The sequence below is a fragment of the Petaurus breviceps genome, unplaced genomic scaffold (assembly GCF_028583685.1).
Source record: "Petaurus breviceps papuanus isolate PSGF00001 unplaced genomic scaffold, PetGlider_PUasm1.0 181, whole genome shotgun sequence".
In the NCBI taxonomy this organism is placed as follows: Eukaryota; Metazoa; Chordata; class Mammalia; order Diprotodontia; family Petauridae; genus Petaurus; species Petaurus breviceps.
In genome coordinates, this window is record NW_027185784.1 from 22,460,053 (window position 1) to 22,481,930 (window position 21,878).

Here is a 21,878-nt window from a genome sequence, read left to right on the forward strand (position 1 = left end):
GGGGGAGGATTGTCTAGCATGACATTCTTTTTTTTGACAGGGAGGATTGTCTAGGATGACCTTTTTTTGGGAAGGGGAGGATTGTCTATTATGACATTCTTTTGGGGGGGAGTTATTGTCTAGCATGACTTATTCTTTTTTTTTTCCTTTGAATGAGGTCCCTTTTCTACCGCACATCTATGATCATAGATGAAAGCTAGATGGTCCATATTCAAAAGCTTTTTCAGCTGGGTGAGACTTAGCAGAGTGTGTTCTACAGGCAAAGCTATCAAGAACCCATCCATGCCTGGATGAACGAGGATGATGCCCAACAGCACTTTCCATACATGATCTCAGCTGATCCTCACAAGAACGGTGCTTAGCCTGTTTCTGAGGATGGATTTGACTCAAATTGTCTTGATTCCAAGCCATAACTAGGGCGCTGCCTAGCTGCTCCTACTAGCCCTGGGGTGCCGCCTACCTGCCTCTACTAGGCAGCATCAAAGAACGTTCGCATTTCTCTAAAGCGGTCTCGATTTGCTCTTGTTAAAGTGCCAGGTTGCCCTCTTCACGCTGTCCTGAAGTGGGAGGGTCTGACCGTCCCCAGGGGGATGGGGTCAGCTCTGATGGGCAGCAGCCTCGCTCCCACTCCAGTTCTCCCGCCTCGCTCTGAGAACCTACGCACGGTAAACAAAGCAGAGTCTCAGCAGACCAAAGTCTCCTTACGGGCGATCTCTCCCAGGGTGCTGATGATCATGGTCTTGTAGTCCGAGGGAGCAAACAGGTGGCAATGACAAGGGCTCTGGCTCTCCTCTAAGTCCTCACTCAGCACCATCTGCGTCTCGGCCTGAGAGCCACAAACCAAGTCTCGCTCCAGTAATTCGGCACTGGCCAGGATGACCCCGTAATACGCAAAAGAGATCCCAAGCCTGAAAAAGCAGGGAAGGAAGAACAAGCGTCAGGATTTGGAACGCTGGGGTGGGGGCAATAAGAAACGCATTTTCAAAGAAGGCAATGGAAGGGCCACACGAAAGACCTGTGCCTATTGGTATCAGAGGTGGGATGTGTTGGAACTCCCCATTCCCGTTAATGAAGAAGTTTCAAAGCAAGAGTGGGATTGTACATTAATATACTGGAAAAAGAACTAGATTCAGAGAAGAACCTTAATTAGCCATCTTTACACCCAGTGAAAATACAGTTATCGCTCTCACATCTTGACTTTCCCCATTGTGGTTTCAGTATATCACAGGGTGGCATGAGAAATTGGGTGGTAATTTGGGGGGAGTTTTGGGGAAGCTGCAAATGGCACATGAAGGCCAGCAGATGACACAAGAAGTTTAGAAACTCAGAAATGCATAAAATATATGTATAGTATTGTATAATATCAACATATTTTGTCTTTTAATACCACAATAATTCAGACTTCTCTGGTACAAAGGGAGAGCCAAAATTTTTTATGATTTTTATTGATTTTCCCAATCTCGGGGCACTGTGCCCCTAACCCCCATGATATGGAAGGGATAACCATACCATGAAACCCACCTTTGAATCACCTTTATGAAAATAAAAGAAGTAATTAAGACAAATGCAGTTGAATAGAGGGGATCCATTATAATAGCTCACAGATGAGTGTTATTAATAATGCCCTGAGAACTGACGGGTTACTATTTAAAATAACTATTCTTGCTAGTCTCTGAAGAAGTGCCCGTATTTAATTTTTTTCTCTCTCTCTAAATTTTGGCATCCTAGATCAGCAGTGTCAAACTCAAATCAAAACAAAAGCCACCAAATCATAGAGAAGAATCCCTACAGGGTGCATAATGACTTAGAAAAAGACACATTTATACTATCAATGTTTTATTGTGTTTTATTTATTTTATTAAGTAGCTCCCTGTTGTATTTTAATTTGGGTGCTCAATGAGTCATTAGGGAGAGCATGTTTGACACCTCTGCCCTAAGTCACAGCTCCTAGGTTTGGGTTCTGAGTCAGATAACCTGGAATTAAATCCTAGGTCTGCTTCTTATTAGCCGTATGTCTTTGGGCAAGTCATTTCCTACTCTCTGGACCTCAGGTCTCTTGTTCATGTCAAAAGTCTCCGTGAATTCAAAAATCATCTCAAATGTAGACAATTCTCAAAGATAAATCCAGCCCTAAACTCTCTCCTGACCTCTAATCTTACTCCAGCTGCCTATTTAAGACACTTCTAACTGGACATCTCACAGACATTTTAAATTCAATATGTTCAAACCTCATCCATTCAAAACCCACCCCCACAAATCCTCCCCTCTTTCTAAATTCTAACTTACAATCATCCCTTCTACATCATGAGCGCTAAGGGCATGGCACCTCCCAATCTGGAAAATCCACATAAAACTTTTTGGCCCTTCTTTCCTATCAGAGAAGAAGTCTGAATTATTTTTTTTCTTTTATAGGGTGTTGATATTATAGAATACTGCACATATATTTTATGCACATCTGAGTTTCTAAACTTTTTCTGTGTTGTCTGCTGGTCTTAGTGTATCATCTACAGCTTCCTCAAAACTCCCCCAATTCCCATTTAATTTCTTATGCCGACCCATGATAGATCAAAACCATGAAATGACTGTACTATTGAGGGTACCAATATTTTCCCAGTTACCTAGATTCACACCCTAGTTGTGATTTCACACCCTATTTCCCAAATCCAATCTGTTGCCAAGTCCTGTCCATTCTACCTTTGCAGCATCTCTTCTATGCCCCCATCTCTCCTCTGACATTGCCATCACCCTCATATAGGACCTCATCACCTCATGCCTAGACTACTACAACAGCACTTTGGAAAATCTCTCTGCCTAAAGTCTCTCCCTACTCTAGTCCATCCCTCCCTAGCTAGCAAAGTGGTCTTCCTAAAACAAACTACATATCTGACTATGTTGTCTATGTGTCTGTCTGTCTCTCTTCCTGTCAATAAATTCCAGTAGCTAGCTATCACCTTCAGGATCAAATATAAATCCTCCCTTTGGCTACATCCTGGCCCACTTATTTTATATAACACCTTTCTGGTCTTCTTACACCTTTTTCCCCTCCACATTCTCTGAGATCCAATGACACTGGCCTCCTTGCTGTTCTTCTGACCCAACATTCCATCTCCCAACTTGGTGCCTTTCCATTGGCTGCCCCTTAGACCTGTAAATCTCTCCCTATCTATCTCTGCCTCTTGGCTTCCATAACTCCCTTCAAGTTCCAGGTAAGATCCCACCTTCTATAATAAGTCCTTCTCAATGCCCCCTTAATGCTCATGTCTTCCTTCAGATTATCTCCAGTTTATCTCATACATACACATACACTCTCATACATTTGTACATAATTGTTTGCATGTCATCTTCCCAATTCAAAAGTGAGTTCCATGAAGGCAGGGATTGTTTTTGCCTTTCTTTGTTTCCCCAACACTTAGCAGTGTCTGACACATTGGAGAAATTTAATAAATGCTAGCTGATTGACCAATTCCAGTCATACTTCTCAATGGAAAAGCTTTATTGGTCATCATACTGTCATATTGGGCCAACTTGCTTGCTTGCCCCATGTTCATGCCCCTCTTTCCAGATTATACATCCCCCTCTGATGCTGATTGTATGTTTAAGCCTATTCATCTCCAAGGACAAGACCAAGAAAAGAACATTTATTAAATTGGAGTTACTATGAATAACCAATTACATCGAAAAGAGATATGCAGTTACTCATCCAGGACCTAGACACAATTTATAACAAAGTAAATTTTCTTTTGTCTGTCATCCTACCCACAATAATCCTGTATTACTCAGAGATTTTCAATTTGTGTCTATAGTTGAGAAATCTATACCTAAAATAGAACATAGTTATAGTCACTAGCTGAAATGCTGAGAATGTCCACGAGAGGGCAGTATTTCTCCATGTAAGTCTGCCTCGGCAGTTCCTGACACCATTTCCTGTGTCCCAGAGGCAAGATATGTTTATTTTTCCTCAGCAGCAACTGAGGAAAAGATACCCTTCTGTTTTACAGATGAAGAACCTGAGACCTAAAAAAATAGTGATTTATCCAAGGTCACTAAGGAAGAATATTGTTATCACGTTATAAATGACATTTAATCAATGTCTGGCATTTAAAAAAAAATGAATTAAAAAAAAAAACTTCTCATTCTAGAATGCTTCCTCCACCAAATACCAGGATTATTATTACACAATGAAGGGATTGCTCAGCATACAGGGATGATACATTTGGACATGAATATGTTATAGGAACAAACAGCATCAATTTTTAAAAATAAAGAAAATAATTTTTTTAGGAGTGACAGTTCAAATGGGACCTATAATTGACATTTGAGGGACACAGTATGATAAAGTAGGAAGAATTATGGGGTTGGAGTCTGATGACTTGGGTTTGAATCATGGTCACCTGTATGACTTTGGGCACATCAAAGTGAGTTTCCTCATCCATAAAACAATGAACTTAGCTTAGATGACCTCTAAGTTCCCTTCAAAATCTCGATCCATGACACTGGGCAAGTCACTTAACCCTGTTTACCTCAGTTTCCTCATCTGTAAAATGATCTGGAGAAGGAAATGGCAAACCACTCAAGTATCTCTGCCAAGAAAACCCCAAACGGGGTCATGAAGAGTCAGACGTGGCCGAACAACAAAAATTCATTGTGAATAATAGACAATTAATAAAACGTGCTTATCGAATTGGTGTGTATATATACACATATAAAACTATAAAAACAATATTTAACTAGGACTAGCTCATATTAGATAATAGAGAATGTACTGTGGTGACATTTTCCATTTTGGTCGATTTTGCTTTGTCAGATTTGACCTGTAGACTAAAGAGAGAGTAGCCTGAAAAGGTAAGCCTGGCTTCTGAAAGGGCATGACTGAGGTTACAATGCTAGTGAGGAAGGGTTCCATGCCAGACCACGCCTCTTCATAAAGTGAGTCCTCCTGAAGTCATGGGGCTGGGTTCCCTGGTTTGTTAATCCTAACTCTGGGGCCAATCATCAGGAACCCTGTAGTAACATGGGTTGCTATTGGAAATAGTCACTGTGGTCAGTTATCAATTAGCCATGGCTTATTCAATTTCAGATGATGATTACACACCCTATATCCAACATTCATTATGACCATCTTTTGCTCACTTCCTGATGTGTGTTTACGCAATCATAAAATCCCAAGCAGAGCCTGAAGGAGCCTCAAAACTAATCTAGTTCAACTGTCAATTCATGAAGGCCTTCCACAACACTCTCAGCTCAGCCTCCACTGACAAGAAACTCCCTATGCCCCCGGCCAAGGCAGTCCATTCCCCTCTGAGATCACTCTGAGATGTCTTTATGCATTGCTGAAATATACTCTATATTTCATCCTTTGGTCCTTACTTCTTACTAGGAAGATGAAACCCAAGAAAAGCTTAAGAATGGATTGAATGAAATCCAACACACCACCAAAAAGAACTATCTTAACCAGGTGAGAATAACTATTACATCACAAAGTCATCAGACTGGGCCTAAATCTTCAGACATCTTGGAAGAAGTGAAAACCACTGGATGAAATGGAGTAATGTTGCATAGGAAGTGTACCCTATTGTTCAGTCTGACCAACTCCTCTTGGCAAAGATGCTGAAGGGGTTTGCCATTTCCTTCTTGTATCGTTAATGATACTTGAGGCTGCTGTGGAGGTATAAGACCAATAACACCAGCACAAAGAAGGGCTGCTAGCACAGTTCTTTGATCTACTTTGTTGAAGGAAAGACAGCTTCAAAGGGGTCAACAAATTTACTTTAATTAAACAATATAAATAGATAAGTAGAAAGAAGTGAGTATCCAAGAAAGAATCCGATAGACAGGGTTCCAACTGTCTAAACAAAGTAATAGATACATAATCACCAGACCAGGGAGCACCAACATGTGGGTTCACAAAGCTGGGGGACCCCTTAACAAGACTACGAAGAGTCTCATCTGGCCAAATCACAAAGAAACATTCTTCCTGTGAGTGGGCCCCAAAGTAAAATACCAACCTCCCAGTATATATAGTTTTCAAACAATAGCCAGAAGAATCAGAGCCAGAAGGCATCACAACCCATGTGTCTCAGTGCCTAATTGGCTCAGTACCAAATGGTGAGAAAGCCTTACTGGAAGCAAGCCTCCCCATAAGCAAGATTCCACCTAAGCAAGACCCTCCCCCAAGGCTCTATGTGACTCAGGATACATCACAGCTGTGAACTGGGCCAGAGCTCAAAGCAGCAAGACATCTGTGATTGAAATACCTGTGTACCTTTAGACCTGGGAACACAGTCCATGTTCCAAGGGGAAAAGGGGACACATGTGGTCACATAAGCCTCTTAATGGTTGGGGAAGATCTTATATTCTATTAACCCTATATCATTACTCCATCTCATTTTACAGAGGAAGAAGCTGAAGCAGACAGGGTTAAGTGACTTGCCCAGGGTCACATAGCTAATAAGTGTATGAGGCTGAATTTAAATTCAAGTCTTTCTGAATCCAAGCCCTTCCCTCTATCCACTGCAACACCTAGCTTCTTCCTTAGAGGCCCTGTATAAAATAACAAACCAATGTGGAACCCACATTCTAATATCTGGCCAGTTTGGAGAAGAGAGCAGTTCCAAATAAGTGCATGAGAGGGAATACCTTATGGGGTGGGAGGGAAAAAGAACCTCTTCCCCTCCCCCCACCCACTGGACCAGAATCAGACCTTGTGAACTTCAAAAGGTCTAGAAGACGTGTCTTCTCATAGGTGCCCTGGTAGTGTCCCCCAAACAACTGACAGTACTGTCTGTACCAGAAGTCAAACATAAACTAGACATGCTGAGGAAAGGGCTCTAGAGGGAGCCCAGCCTAAGCGGAACTTCATGAGGCCTCCACAAAGAGAAAGTGACTTGCAATCATCAGGAGCTATGAGTTTACCCCTGGGTTTGAACCTCAGCCCTCAGGACCCAACCATGAATCTTGGCTTTACCACTTTCTGCCTTTATGATCTTATGATCCCAGCACCATCTAACAGAGATTTCTTTTCAGTGCATTCCTTCTGAGGGCTTGCAAAATAATAACATCCACACAAAACTAGTTTTAGTCTTAACATTTTTACCATATGACCCAGATTTGCAAAGTTGTCCGTAAGTATTTGGCATCCAGCAGGTCTGCAAGTCTTCCTCTTTTTTCCTGACACAATGGAAGAGAAATATTAAAATTAGGGACAGGTGTGAAGGAGGAAATATCTAAGGCCCTTGTAGCTAAGATCTTAGTGGGCCAGAATATCTCAGATTCCAGAATAAATAGAATTCACCAAATTCCATTAATTTTTTTTTAATATGGATCTTAACCAATAACTTAAAATACCTTTTCCTTCAATTCCTTAATCAAAGATAAGGAGCAAAGGTCCCTCCATGCCCTCTTGTTTTTCCCCCAGGTCAGCTGAGCTATTGTTCACTCATTTCAGTCATGTCCGACGCTGCCATTTCCTTTCTCTAGCTCAAAAAAAAGTTACTGTAGTGGCAGAGAAGACCAAGACAAACTTAGAAGAAATGAAAACATTTATAAACAAAGCTTCAAAGAAAAATGCTAATTGGACCCAAGACCAACTAGAATTCCTGGAAGAGTTAAAGAAAGAGATAAGAGTAGCAAAGGAAAAATAAATGAGAGTGATGTAATAAAATTATGAAAAGTGAGTTAACAACTTGGTAAAAGAGACACAAAAAAATAGTGAAGGAAATAACACCTTAAAAAAAACAGAATTGACCAAATGGGAAAAAGAAGTACAAAAGTTCACTGAAGAAAATAATTCCTTAAAAGTTAGAATTGGGCAAGTGGAAGTTAATAACTCCATGAGACATCAAGAAACAATAAAATAAATTTAAAATTTATTTTAAAAAATTTAAAAATTTATTGAAAAAAATAAAATTAAAATTCCATTCAAAAGAATGGAGAAAAAAAAAGATATGTGAAATAGCTCATTGGAAAAACAAGTTACCAGGAAAATAGTTCAAGGAGAAATAATTTAAGAGTTATTGGAAAACCATGATCAAAGAAAGAGCCTAGATACAATATTTCAAAAATTATCAAGGAAAATTGCCCCAATACCTTAAATCAAGAAGGTAAAATAGGGGTGGCCAGGTAGCACAGCGAGTAAGAGCACCGGCTCCAGTGTTGAGAACACCTGGAGATCGAATCCTGGGCTCAGACACTTAGCACCCACCCAGAAATACCTGGCCATGTAACCTTGAGCAAGTTACTTAACCTCAATTGCTTAGGGGCGGCCAGGTGGCTCAGCGAGTAAGAGCACCGGCTCCAGTGTCAGGATGACCTGGATCAAATCCGGGCTCAGATACTCAGCACCACACCCAGAAATAATAACTGGCCATGTAAAAATCTACAGATCACCTCCTAAAAGAGATCCCAAAGTAAGAACTCCCAGGAATATTATAATCAAATTCAAAAGCTACCATGTCAAAGAGAAAATGCTTCAAGCAGCCAGAAAGAAATAATTCAAATACTGTGGAACTACAATAAGGATCACACAAGAGTTAGTAGTTTCCACATTAAAGAAGCAGAAGGCTTAGAATATGATATTTCAGAAGGCAAAGGAGCTAGGATTACAACCAGAAATAATGTATCCAGCAAAACTGAGTATAATCCTTCAGGGGAAAAATTGATATTTAATGAAATAGAGAACTTTCAAGCATTCTTGATTTTAAAAAAAAAAGATCAGTGGAATAGAAAATTTGACATTCAACCACAAGACTCAAGAGAAACATGAAAACACAAACATGAAAGAGTAATCATAATAGTTTCAATAAAGTTAAACTTTTTAAATTCCTATGTGGGAAGATGATACATGTAACTCCTAAGAACTTTTTCATTATTAGGGCAGTTAAAAGGAGTTTAAATAGACAGAGGGTATGGATATGAGTCAATTATATTTGAATGAACTCCCAAAAAATGAATGGGTGAGAAAAAGAGATGCACTGGGAGAAGGAAGAAGGAAGTAGAATTGGGGAAATTTTCACATATAAAAGAGGCACGTCACAAAAAAACTACCTTGGTCAAGTTACTTAACCCCAATTGCCCTCCAAAAGGCAAAAAAGAAAATAAAAGAGGCACGTGAAAAAGAGCTTTTACAGTAGAGGGGAAAATGGTGGGGGAGGAGAACAGGCAATGCTTAAACTTCGCTTTCATTTCAATTGGTTCAAAGAAGGAAGAATACATATAAACATAATCAGTTGTGTACAGAAATGTAAATTATCTGATGTGGAATTAAGGCAGGAAGAGTACACCAAAAGGGGGTGGGGGGATGATAAAAAGGAGTATGAATTAAGAGAGAATGTCGGGAAGTAAAATAGACTTTTGAGAAGGGACAGAATAGGGGCAGCCAGAAAACACAGTGAGTAAGAGCACCAGCTCCAGAGTCAGGATGACCTGGGATCGAATCCGGGCTCTGATACTTAGCACCACACCCAGAAATAACTGGCCATGTAACTTTGAGCAAGTTACTTAACCCCGATTGCTTTAAAAGAGAGGGAGAGAGAGAGAGAGAGAGAGAGAGAGAGAGAGAGAGAGAGAGAGAGAGAGAGAGAGAGAGAGAAGGGACAGAAAAAAAAGAAACAGAAGAAAATGGGATGGAGGAAAATAGAGTTAGTAATCATAACTGTAAATGTTAATGGGATAAGCTCACCCATAAAACAGAAGCAGATAACAGAATGAATAGAAACCAGAATCCAACAATATATTGTTTACAAGAGATGCACTTGAAACACAGAGGCAAACAGAGTTAAAATAAAGGACTGAAGCAGAATTTAATATGTTTCAACGGAACAAAAAAAAAAAAGCAGGGCTAGCAATTGTGATTTCAGACAAAGCAAAACCAAAAACAAACCTAATTAAATGGGATAACCAGGGAAAATAGATTATACTAAAAGGTACTGAGACCTAGGAAAAATCTTAGCTTAAGTCAAGGTCTCCCACTGGATCTGGGGCCATCTCTAGTTGTACTGATCTATATCTTGCCACCGAGCCCACATTACTCCAAAGGAGAAAGTGAGACTGGTGACTTTGCACAACTCTCCCTCATTTAAATCCAATTTATTTGCAAGTCATAGCATCACCTTCCTGATGTCATGGTCCTCTTCAAGAATGAAGGACAAACAACAAAAACAGCCACAGACAATGAAAATTAAAAAAAAAAGTTTACAGCACATTTCTTTAATAAAGGCCTCATTTCTCAAATCTACATTGAGTATATAACTGAGTTAAATTATAAAAATTATGAGCCATTTCCAAATGGATAACTGGTCAAAGGATATAAAAGGCAGTTTTCAGAAGAAGATATCAAAGCCATCTATAATCATATAAAAAATGCTCTGAATCACTATTGATGAGAGAAATATAAATTAAAACAATTTTGAGTTATCACTCCATATCTATCAGAAATGGTAAATGCTAGAAGGAGTGAAGGAAAAATAGTTATACCAATAAATTGTTGGTGAAGTAGGAAACTGGTTCAACCACTTGGGAGAACAATTTGGAACTAGGCCCCAAAGCCTATAAAACTATAAATACTCTTAAGTCTATATCCCAAAGAGATCAAAGAAAAAGGAAAAGGACCTATATGTTAAAAAATATTTATAACAGTTCTTTCTGTGGTGGAAAAGAATTGGAAATTGAGGGGATGCTTATCAGTTGGGGCATGACTGAATAAGTTGTGGCATATAATTGTAATAAAGTACTATTGTGCTATAAGAAATGACCAGGGGGATAGTTTCAGAAAAAAAAAATGTCAAGACCTATATGAACTGATGCAAAGTGAAATGAGAAGAACCAGGAGATCATTGTGCACGGTAACAGTAATGTTGGAATGATGATCAACTATGGAAGACTTGGCTACTCTGATCAACACAATGATCCAATACAATTCCAAAGGATGCATAATGGAAAAATGTTATCCATCTTCAGAAAGAACTGACAAACTCTGAGGGCAAACTGAAGTATAATTTTCTCACTTTATTTTTTTTGCTTTTTAGAAATAAGGCTAATATGGAAATATGTTTTGCTTGATTTCAATACATAATTGCCTTCTCAGTGGGTGTGGTAAGGAGGAGAGTGGAGAGAATTTGGAACTCAAAATTTAAAAAGAAAAAAAATGTTTAAAATAAATATATATTTAAGAGAGAGAATGCTGTAATCTGATTATGTTCTATTTGTGAGACTGAAATTAGACAAAATGTATGTGGCTAATGTTGACGTTAACTGAAGTTCTGATACTTGCTACAAATATGCATCAAACACTATGCTGCAAAAACACATCAAGATAATACACAAATACGTAATCCATGCTAAAGACCAAATAGTGAATATTAATGTCTGAGCTAAATTTGGTTCTCTAATGGGTTCTCTAATTTCTCTAAATTTGGCTCTCTAATGGGTTCTCTAATTTCTCTGAATTTGGTTCTCTAAATGAAAAACAAATATTTGCTAATAATAATTTCCAATGACATGAGCAAGGGCCACAAATAAATTACCTTTGAAAATAGAACCTTAAATGGAAATAGATTGAAGTAATTTGTTGTTTGTATTTCCTGCTGTGGCTATTAGATTAAGCCAAAGTCAAAAAGGAAATAAGACCTTTGTCTATTTTATGGGTAAGTGGAGCTCACATGGCAAGGTCTCCACAGTACCAACACAACCAATGGGTCAATCGATTTAATGAAAAAGTCAGATTGTTTGGTGTGATGTAACCAAAACAATCAACTGACTCACTGAATTTTCCACTTTTCTACAAGTTCTGCCAGAGGTAAGCAGGTACAATTACAAATAGGCTGAACTCCATTTATTTAAAAATGGTTCTCCTATCACATTAAATCTTAAATTCCTTCAGAACAGGATGAGGAAAAGATAAGGAAAGATAAGGATAAAGATAAGAAAAAGTCAAACCTCATTCAAACACACTCCCCCCCAAACAAACGAACAAACAAACACCCCCCCCATCCCCCAAATCTTTAGCCTCTATCCAGACCTGGAACTTTCTAGCAGAATGAATTGGTCATGTTGTCTAGAAAGAGACTCCATTACTATGTTTTCTCATCATTGCATTCCAAAAGGCAGTGCACTTTTTGACCATACAAATTGGGCCACATTTCAAGGCACTCCATCCCAGATGTGGGAGAAGACACAGAGTTTGAATGCATACCGAGGTAGGTTCCACCAGCTTTCCCTCTGGCATGACTGATCGGTTCATTCGGGCGATACGCTCCAAAGTAGTCACAGCAGCCTGGGTGTTCCCAGTGGAGACATTAAAGCGAGCTGATTCAGGAATGAACTGCCGATAGACATGTTGCAATAAGAAAGGGTCATCATCTGACTTCCATCTGTTTTACATCATAAGAAACAGGGCTGTTTTCCCCATGTAGAATGAACTTTCCCCTCCAAATCATTAAAGTGTGTCTTGTGGATCTTTTCCAGTAAGAGGTTTCCTGATACAGGAGAAGAATATAGCCAGAGAGAGGCATACAGGAGAGCAAATCAAATTTCCAGATGGCACAAGCCTGGCAGGGATAACTACTACAGTAAATAACAGCAGTAAGCTTTATTGAATATGACCTCAACAGGCTGTAATGCTGGGCTGAAGCCAGAAAGATAAACTGCAATGGAAATAAACAAAATCTAATATTTGGCTTTTTAGAATTCAATTGTACAAGCCAAGGATGGGGGATACCTGACTTGGCAGCAGTTCATATGAAGAAATATCTGGAATTTTATTTGACCGAAAACTCAATATGAATCAACATCATGACAAGGCTGGTAAAGAGAGCTAACGACATCTTAGACTACATTAGCACGTGCCTAGTGTCCCAATCATGGGAAATGATAGGCCCTCTGTGCTTGGCGCATGTCGCATCATATCTGGAGTACAACATTCAGATTTTGGCCCCACATTTTCTTTTTTTTTTTTTTTAATTTTTATTTTTAAAGCAATCAGGGTTAAGTAACTTGCTCAAGGTTACACGGCCAATTATTTCTGGGTGTGGTGCTGAGTATCTGAGCCTGGATTTGATCCAGGTCATCCCAACACTGGAGCTAGTGCTCTTACTCGCTGAGCCACCTGGCCACTCCTAAGCAATTGGGGTTAAGTAACTTGCTCAAGGTTACACAGCCAGGTATTTCTGGGTGGGTGCTAAGTGTCTGAGCCCGGGATTCGATCTCCAGGTCTTCTCAACACTGGAGCCGGTGCTCTTACTTGGTGTGCTACCTGGCCGCCCCTGGCCCCACATTTTCAGCACTGATTAGCTGTATCTTCCTCTGACACCAAAGAAAGGTGAGAAAGATGCTTACTGGTTTAGAAAACATGTCATGAAGAGTGGCTGAAAGGAATTGAAGAGATGAGGTTATTTAAGGTTTATTTTTCTAAATAGTGAAAATAATTTTAAATATCAATATATACATTTATAACTATTTACACTTGAAAATGAATTTAAATTTATAAAAATAGCCATATCAATTAATCAGTTGCTTCTGTTTCCTTCCATTTTCTTCAACCATCTTTAACAGAGTGCAGACACTGTCTGGTTTCACCTTCTACATTATTTCATGTCTTTCCACACTGATGGATATATCTCATATTTGTTATCTCATTTGTATTCTAGCATCCCATGGTCTTGATATGCCAGTTTATTTAGGTTGATTCAAAATTTGTTTGTTTTTTCCCCAATGACAAATAATGCCTCTAAAAATATCTTCAAACCCATGGTTTTTTTTTTCTTATAAATTGTATTCTTAGGGTACATTACTAAAGATGCTTAACTTTGAGAAAAGAAGACTTAAGCAAGAATTATTGTTGTCTTTAAATGTTTTAAGAAACTTATCTCATGTAGATGGAGAACACCTTGCCTCATATTTTACTGGAAAAAAAATTCTTTCATCAAGAGCTCCCTTTTCTCCCTTCCTCCTCATCTTCATCACCCAGATGTTTTCTGTCACTATCTCCTCCTTCACCCCAAGGCTAACCCCTCTGTATGTACAAGTGATCCAATCCCATCATGTCTCCTCCAACCAATTCCCACCACCATCATCCCTACTCTCTCACTTATCTTCAGTCTCCTCTTGTCTACTGGCTACTTCCCTTCCCTAATGCCTACAGATCTTCCCATATCTCCTCCATCCTCACAAAACTCTTTCTTGATCCATCCATCCCCACCAAAACACAGCTATCATCCCATATCTCTCATGCATTTTGTTGCTCAACTTTTAAAAATATTTATTTTGGGGGGTGGCTAGGTGGTGCAGTGAATAGAGCACTGGCCCTGGAGTCAGGAGGACCTGAGTTCAAATAAGGCCTCAGACACTGAAAACTTAATAATCATATGACCTTGGGCAAGTCACTTAACCCCAATTGCCCTTTCAAAAAGCAGAAAAAAATCTATTTTCCCCAGTTACATATAAAAACAATTTTTAATTTTTTTTTAAGTTTTGAGTTCCTCAAATTCTCTCCCTTTCTTCCTCCCTTCCCTCCCCATTCCTTGAGGCAGTAAGCAATCAGATATTGATTATACATGTGCAATCACATAAAACATTTCTGCATTAGTCATTTTGTACAAGAAGACTTGAATAAAAGAGAGAATGAAAGAGTGAAAAATAGCATGCTTCAGTTTGTGTTTGAACATTATCAGTTCTTTCTCTGGAGGCAGATAACATGCTTCATCATTAGTCCTTTGGGATTGTCTTGAACATTGTATTGCTGAGAATTATTGCTGAATGTTTTGAGAAGACACCTGCAATAGGTGTTTCTACTTCCTCTCCTTTCACTCTCATCTTAACTGTCCACAATCTGGCTTTCCACCTTACCTTCAACTCAATCTATTCTCTTCAAAGTTATCAATGAAGTCTTAAATCCAATGGCTTTTCTCAGTCTTCATCCTTCTTGACACCTCTGCAGCCTTTGACTCTGTCAATCACCCTCTTTCTTCTCTCTAAATTGTCAGGACCTTACTCTCCCCCTCCTGGTTTTCCATCTGCTTGTCTGTCCACTCCCAAACCTCTTGGATCTTCATTTAAGTCATTCCTGTGAACAACGTACATCCCCCCGAGCCCTCTTCTCTTCTATCCTACTTCATCTGGTGATCTCTTCAGATTCCAAGAATTCAATTATCATCTATCTCTATGCTGATGATTCTCAAGTCTGTTTCTCTAGACCTGACCCTCTCTGCTGACCTCCAGTCTCACATCTCCAACTGCCTATCGTAATCTCTAACTGGATGTCTTTTAGATGTCTTAAACTCAACACATCCAAAACAGAACTCAATCTTTCCCTCCAAATCCTACCTGTTACCAAATTTTTGCATTACTGCCAAAGACAGTAATGTGTGTGTATGTCAAATATACCCCCTTTTCTCCTGTGATACGGCTTCCTCCCTGATACAAGCCTTTATCTCCTCAGATTATTGCCATAGCCTGCTGATTAGTCTTTCTGCTACACATCTCTCCCCACCCCAATCCATCCTCCACTCAGATTTTCCTAAAGTGTTCCCTCACCCCCCAACTCAATTAACTCCAGTGGCTACCTATCAACTCCAGGTTCAAATATAAAATCTTGTGTTTGGTGTTCAAAGAGCTTCATCATCTAGTGCCACCCCCTACCATTCCAGTCTTCTTATACCTTACACCCCACTATGTACCCTTCCATGAAGTGATATTGGCCTCTTTACTGTTCCCCAAACAAGACACTCCATCTCCTGGCTGTCCTTCCTACATGGGATTCTCCTTCATCTCCCCCTCCTGATCTGCCTAGCTTCTTTCAAGTCCAAAATAAATCCCATCTTCTACAGGAAATCTTATGCAATTTCTCAATTCTAAATAACCTTTTTTGGAACTCAGTTTCCTCATCTGTAAAAGGAAAGGGTTGGACTAGATGACCTCTAAGCTTCCTTTCAGCTATAACTATGATGATGCCTTTCAATTCTAAATCAATATGGTCAAGCATTGTGGATAGAAGTGCTAAACTGAGCTTTATTAGGGAGAGGTCAGAGTAAGGTAGAGTTAATCAGAGAAGGCTTCTAAAGGAAATAGTACTGAATCCTAACTTAAAAGAGGCAGTAGATATGAATAGATTGGGAGGAAAAGTATAGCATTCTAGGTGTGGGTAGGGGCTGTTGAAGCATGAGCAAAGTCAGGAATCAGAAGGGTGTGTCAGGGTAGCTGGTCTGGGAGTAGCAGAGAATCTAGTGGCCTAGACAGTCACCCTCACCTTGAAGACCAGGATGAGTATGATGCCAGGAATGGAGGCAATACGAATAAGCCAGCGCCAGCCAATGGTTGGGTTGACCACTGATGCCAAACCGATGATTAGCAAGGAACCAGCAAGCCAGAAAACCTAATCAATGAAAAAATAAAAAGAGTTAAAGAAAACAGAAATCAAAAGTGCTGAATTGGTTATAGCATTTTCTTTCCCAAAGGTCTCATCCAAGAATCTTGTGATCATGATTAATACTGAGAGTTCTGAGAGCCCTCTGTCAACAGTAGTTAACAGCATGATAACCTGAGATACTGTCTCCAGCACTGATGGACAGAGGATTGAGGGGATCTAGGTCACAGTCTAAGTTCTGCCATTATGTGTGTCAGGTGGGCTTCCTGAGCCTCAAAGAATGTTCTAACAATCTGTGGTTTTATTCTCTTTAGCTATGCTTTCCACTGATATAGACTACAACCCCACTAGGACTTAAGAAATGGGCTTTGACAGTTGCTTTGGTCAAGAAATTCCCGCACCCTGTGACCAATCTGACAAGAAGCTTCTATAAATTTAAGCAATGACAAAGTCAATCACAGAGCCCATACTTGAAGCCCTTCTAGCTTACCAGATCCTATCAGATCTTGTATTCTGTTGGCACCACCTTAAAGAAACTAGAGATATTACACACACACACACACACACACACACACACACAGAGTCAACTGAGGTTGATGCATTAGAGGAGTACTAGAAAATGGAAGAATCAGCACTAGCCTTCTTTAAATCAGGGCAGGTGAGGTAATGAGAAATCACTTAGGGATGCTAAAAAAAAAATGAAATTACCATTACAGATAAGAAAGTACTTGGTGGGGAAAAAGCAAAGAATTAAAATCTATGCAAGCACACTAATACATTGCTGGTGGAGCTGTAAGCTTGTCCAATCATTCAAAAAATTCTTCTTTTAAAAATATTTACACAGCACCTATACACTAGGTGCTATTCTAGGTATTTTACAATTATCTTATTTGCTCCTCACCACAACCGTAGGAGATAATTACTACTATTACGCCCATTTTACAGATGAAGAAACTAAGGTAGACAGATTAAATAACTTATTCAGGACCAGACAGTTAACAAATGTTTGAAGCTGGATTTAAACTCAAATCTTCCTGACTCCAAACCTGACACTCTCTCCGCTGTGTCACCTAGAAGCCTCAAAGATTCTAAGCTTACCTTCCTATACATTCCATATGCACAATTATTTGCATCTTGCCTCCTCTGTTAGAATGTCATTTTCTAAGGGCGGCCAGGTAATACAACGAGTAGGAGCACCAGTCCCAGAGTCGGGATGACCTGGGGGATCGAATCTGGGCTCAGACACTTAGCACCCACCCAGAAACACCTGGCCGTGTAACCTTGAGCAAGTTACTTAACCCCAATTGCTTAGGGGAGGCCAGGTGGCTCAGCAAGTAAGAGCACCGGCTCCAGTGTCAGGATAACCTGGGATCAAATCCAGGCTCTGATACTTAGTACCACACCCAGAAATAACTGGCCGTGTAACCTTGAGCAAGTTACTTAACCCCAATTGCTTAAAAAAAAAAAGTCATTTTCTTGAAGGCAAGGACCATGTTTTGTCTTTCTTTATATTCCCAGTACTTATCATAGTGCCAGGCATATAGGAAGCAGCTAATAAACTCTTATTAAGCAAAAAAAATAGAACTATGATTTTTTTAAAAAGTGACAGAACTGTATATGTCTTTTGACCCAACTGTACCACTACTGGGCATATACTCCAAACACAGAGAGGGTAAGGTCCTTTTTATATAAGAAGAATCAGAGTGGTGGTTTTTTTAGTAGCAAAAACAAAACAATAAAACCTGGAAACAAAGTGGGTGTACATTTATTGGGCTGGGGAGGATTGGGGGGGAAGCAGGCAGCCAGAGAAACTGTGGCATGTGAATGATTTGGAATGTGACTCATGAAATGGTGAAGAGGAAGAATTCAGAGAAATCTAAGAAGACTTGACTAACCTGAGTAATCAGAAACAAGAAAACAATATGGACAATGGCTACAATAATGAAAAGGAAAACAATATTAAAAAATTATCAGAACACACAACAGTGTAATGGCCAATTCCAGAGGACTGATGGTAAAAGGATTCCCTCCTTTCAATAAAGAGGAGCTAAGTTATGGGTACAGAATAAGGCATACACTGTCATGTACAATCAGTGTATCAATCTGTTTTGATTAACTGTATTTCTACATTACAAAGGGAGGTGGGGGGTGAAATGTTGGGAAATTACATTAATACAAAACAAGCAGCATCAAAAAACTTTTTTAAAAAAATATGAAAATAAGTCAAATTTTAATTTAATGGATACATTTTCATAGACGTAGTATGAATCAAGTTGTTTTTTTTTTCAAATCATTGATCAGTCAACCAGAAAATAACTTCCCTGATTTGCATTATATAATTTATGTTGAAAGTAATAATTGTTCATTTCCTCTCTAACCATATTTTTCTTTGGCAAATTGAAGATAGAAAATCAACTTTGGGTTTCAATTTGCATTTAAAATATGTCAATTGTTATTCGCTAACCAAATAAATCATTTCCATGATAGACAAAAAAGAATGCTATGCTAAGCAGGACTAGTCATTTTTCACTTTATGTATGCAATTTATATCTTTTCACTTTTTATCAAAGGATCTATGTTTGAGGTATGGGTTGGGTTAGATGGACTCTGAGGTTCTTTCCAATGTTAAGATGATAACATCCCACAGTTATGTGATATTAATTTTTTTAAATTATTAAGCACCTACTGTGTGCCTAGTCAGGCATTGAGCTAGGCATAAGGTATACAAAGACCAAAATGCAACAGTCCCCAGTCAAGTAAGTCTTTCCTGCCTTCAATTACCATAGAATTTCTATTTAACCTTACCTGAGATAAGGGTAGCATGTAACCTCTGTATTTTGTAGGCAAAAATTCTGTTTTTATGATGAGTCTAAAGAGAAAATTAAAAAGTAGAATTTTGTATTCATCAAACAAATTCTGATTTTAAACATTTTCCTTCACAAAAGCTATAAAACCCGAGAGAAATCAAGAGGTATATATCAAAATATCAATTGCTAATATAGCAATAAGAGTTACTATTGGCTAGAGCAGGGAAGTAAAATTTGTTTAGTCAAGCAATCTATTTTTTTCATAACTTTTGTTCTCAGTGATATTTGTTCAATTTAGACACTCAACTTTAATGCTGTTGGTAAACAATGATATTATTAGCAAAAAACCCATCACCTTACATTTATATAACGACCCTGTGAGGTACACATATGTGTAGGTATAACTATTTAGCGAAAGAGGAAATGGAGAGTCAGGATTCCAATGGCTTGCTCAAGGTCACATGGCTAATAAAAAAAGGAAAGATGGAAAATAGTACTCAGGCCTTTTAACTCCCAGTGGGCATCATCATCATCATCATAGCTTTAATAATGAATAATAATAGCATAACAGAGCTTTAAGCTGAGGTGTGTTGGTAAATATTTAGCAACCAGCTCTCTGGAAACACACAGCACACTTAGATTTAATTGCATTATTAACAATTTTTCCATCACCTGCTTGAGTCCAGAGAATCAACAAAACAAATCACTTATCTTATTTACCAGTTTCCAAGCTGTAAACACTCAGCCTGAAAATTTAACATTTGGCTCTGAAAAGCTCATAGGAGCTAGATCTAGCACATTCCTGGCTATAAGGATTGCAAAACACTTTACAAATATTATTTCATTTTATCCTTATAACAGCCTTGGGAGGTATGTGCTATTATTATCTCCATTTTACAGAAGAGGAAACTGAGGCATACAAAAAGTTATTTGCCCAGAATCACATAGCTAGTAAGTGTATGATACCAGATTTGAACTCAAGCTTTCTTGACTCCAGGTCAGGCACTCTATACACTGTGTTATTTATCCTACTTGCCTCTTGAAAATACTTGCTGAGCCTGATTCTCCAATATGAAATATAACAGCTGTGAAGTTCAAATACTTAGATATTTTACTTAAAGGGAATTTAGGAGGGGCCAAACAGGAATGGGTAGTTGTTTTGATAGAGGCAGAGAAGTTATAAGTTCAAGGAATGACCTTCTGGAGAAGAGGAAGCAAGGGTAAACGAGCTTGGCAAAAATGTACCGCTGGACAGCAGGAAAGTCCCAATCCCTACATCTGTGGGTCAGTCATACATAGTACTACCTCCCCAATGATGGTAGTTTTCAAGGCCAGAGCCCATGATGTTCAGACAACTTAAATATAGCCCAAGCTACATTTCTTTAGGAAGATCATTCTCCTCTGCTATCCTAAGCACGTTTATGGGTCATTTATTATTAGTTTTTCCTTTCAAAAAAGGAAGTTTGAAATCTGAGAAACAAAGCATAATCAAGGCAGGATTAGTCAATTTGGTCATTGCCGATAGTCATTAACACTAACATGTTTACAATTGGACTTCTTCCTGATGTGGTAGAAATGAAATATTTACCCTTGTGCGTGTCCTGACACACCACCGCCCACCATAGTCCGCAGAAAGACAAACCAGATGTACGATGGGGAAAAGGAGGTCAAGAGGGAAAAATATGCTCCCCAGAGGAAAGAGATCAGCAAAATCTGAAGGCAAAACATAAAGAAACAAAAAAAGAAGGAAAAGAAATTATTACTGAACTCAGTCCAGATGTAAAATTTCATTTTCTGACAGTATATACAGAATGTTTAACATCTGGATATTTTCAGAGAAGCAGGCATTTGGTACAGAAATTTCAATTAAAAGGGACCTTAGAGACCTCTTGTTTAACTCTGCCTTTTTACACATGAGGAATTAGACTATAAAAGGTAACATGACTCACCAAAGACAAGTGACTTGGGACTATCATCACAGAACAAATTAATGGTAGATCCAAAACTAAAACCCAGATCCTCTTTCTTCCACTCTTTCTCTTCATTATACTTGTGCAGCTTCTAATATCTTAGAGGATCAAATAAGGATAATAACACCTCTTCATTCAGTACAGTCGTGATTTCATCACACTTGAGCTAAACTTTACATAGATATTCACTCCATAGATGAAGGTCATAACCTCTACATTTTCATTAATGATCTTCATGAATTGTTGAGAGGGGAAATAAAGTCTCCACCTGCTGGCAGCCTTCTGGGTTCCAAGAACTTAGCTAGACTTTCTGGTGCTTGGATACCAGACACACAATCCATCACCTAGTTCATGTTTTGACTCTTAGAAACTGTCAGAACTTATACTCTACAAATATAGTTAGCAAGAACCAAGGGTTTTCATAAAAGATTGCTAACTATTTAATACTCAGTTTTTGAAGGCTTTGGTCAGTGGAGCAAAAACTTTAAGTATCATCCCAGTGACAGAATGTGTCAAAGGACAAGCAAGTTCAATGGGGAGAGACTCAAGACCAACAGTATGGCTTCCAGGTTATAAATTCTTTGGCCATGGTGATCCTCAAAAAGGATAAAAAATACAAAATGTCCCTCAGTCCAGTGGGAACCCTTTCTACTTTCTGTAACAGTGGGAAGGAAGGAGGGAGGGAAGAAGGAAGGAAGGAAGGAAGGAAGGAAGGAAGGAAGGAAGGAAGGGAGGAAGGGAGGAAGG

At 38.9% G+C, this 21,878-nt stretch overlaps 1 protein-coding gene across 1 annotated transcript in view; it reads right to left on the reverse strand.

The window, feature by feature from the left end:
• Window positions 1–21,878, reverse strand: part of SVOPL (SVOP like) — a 71,460-nt gene that overhangs the window by 26,521 nt on the left and 23,061 nt on the right. The window contains exons 5-10 of the mRNA XM_069087313.1: window positions 20,750–20,874; window positions 19,160–19,223; window positions 16,238–16,363; window positions 12,188–12,316; window positions 7,094–7,167; window positions 706–908 (exon numbers count right to left, since the gene is read on the reverse strand). Coding sequence (XP_068943414.1) covers window positions 706–908; window positions 7,094–7,167; window positions 12,188–12,316; window positions 16,238–16,363; window positions 19,160–19,223; window positions 20,750–20,874 — 721 coding nt within the window. The remainder of the gene's footprint in view (window positions 1–705; window positions 909–7,093; window positions 7,168–12,187; window positions 12,317–16,237; window positions 16,364–19,159; window positions 19,224–20,749; window positions 20,875–21,878) is intronic.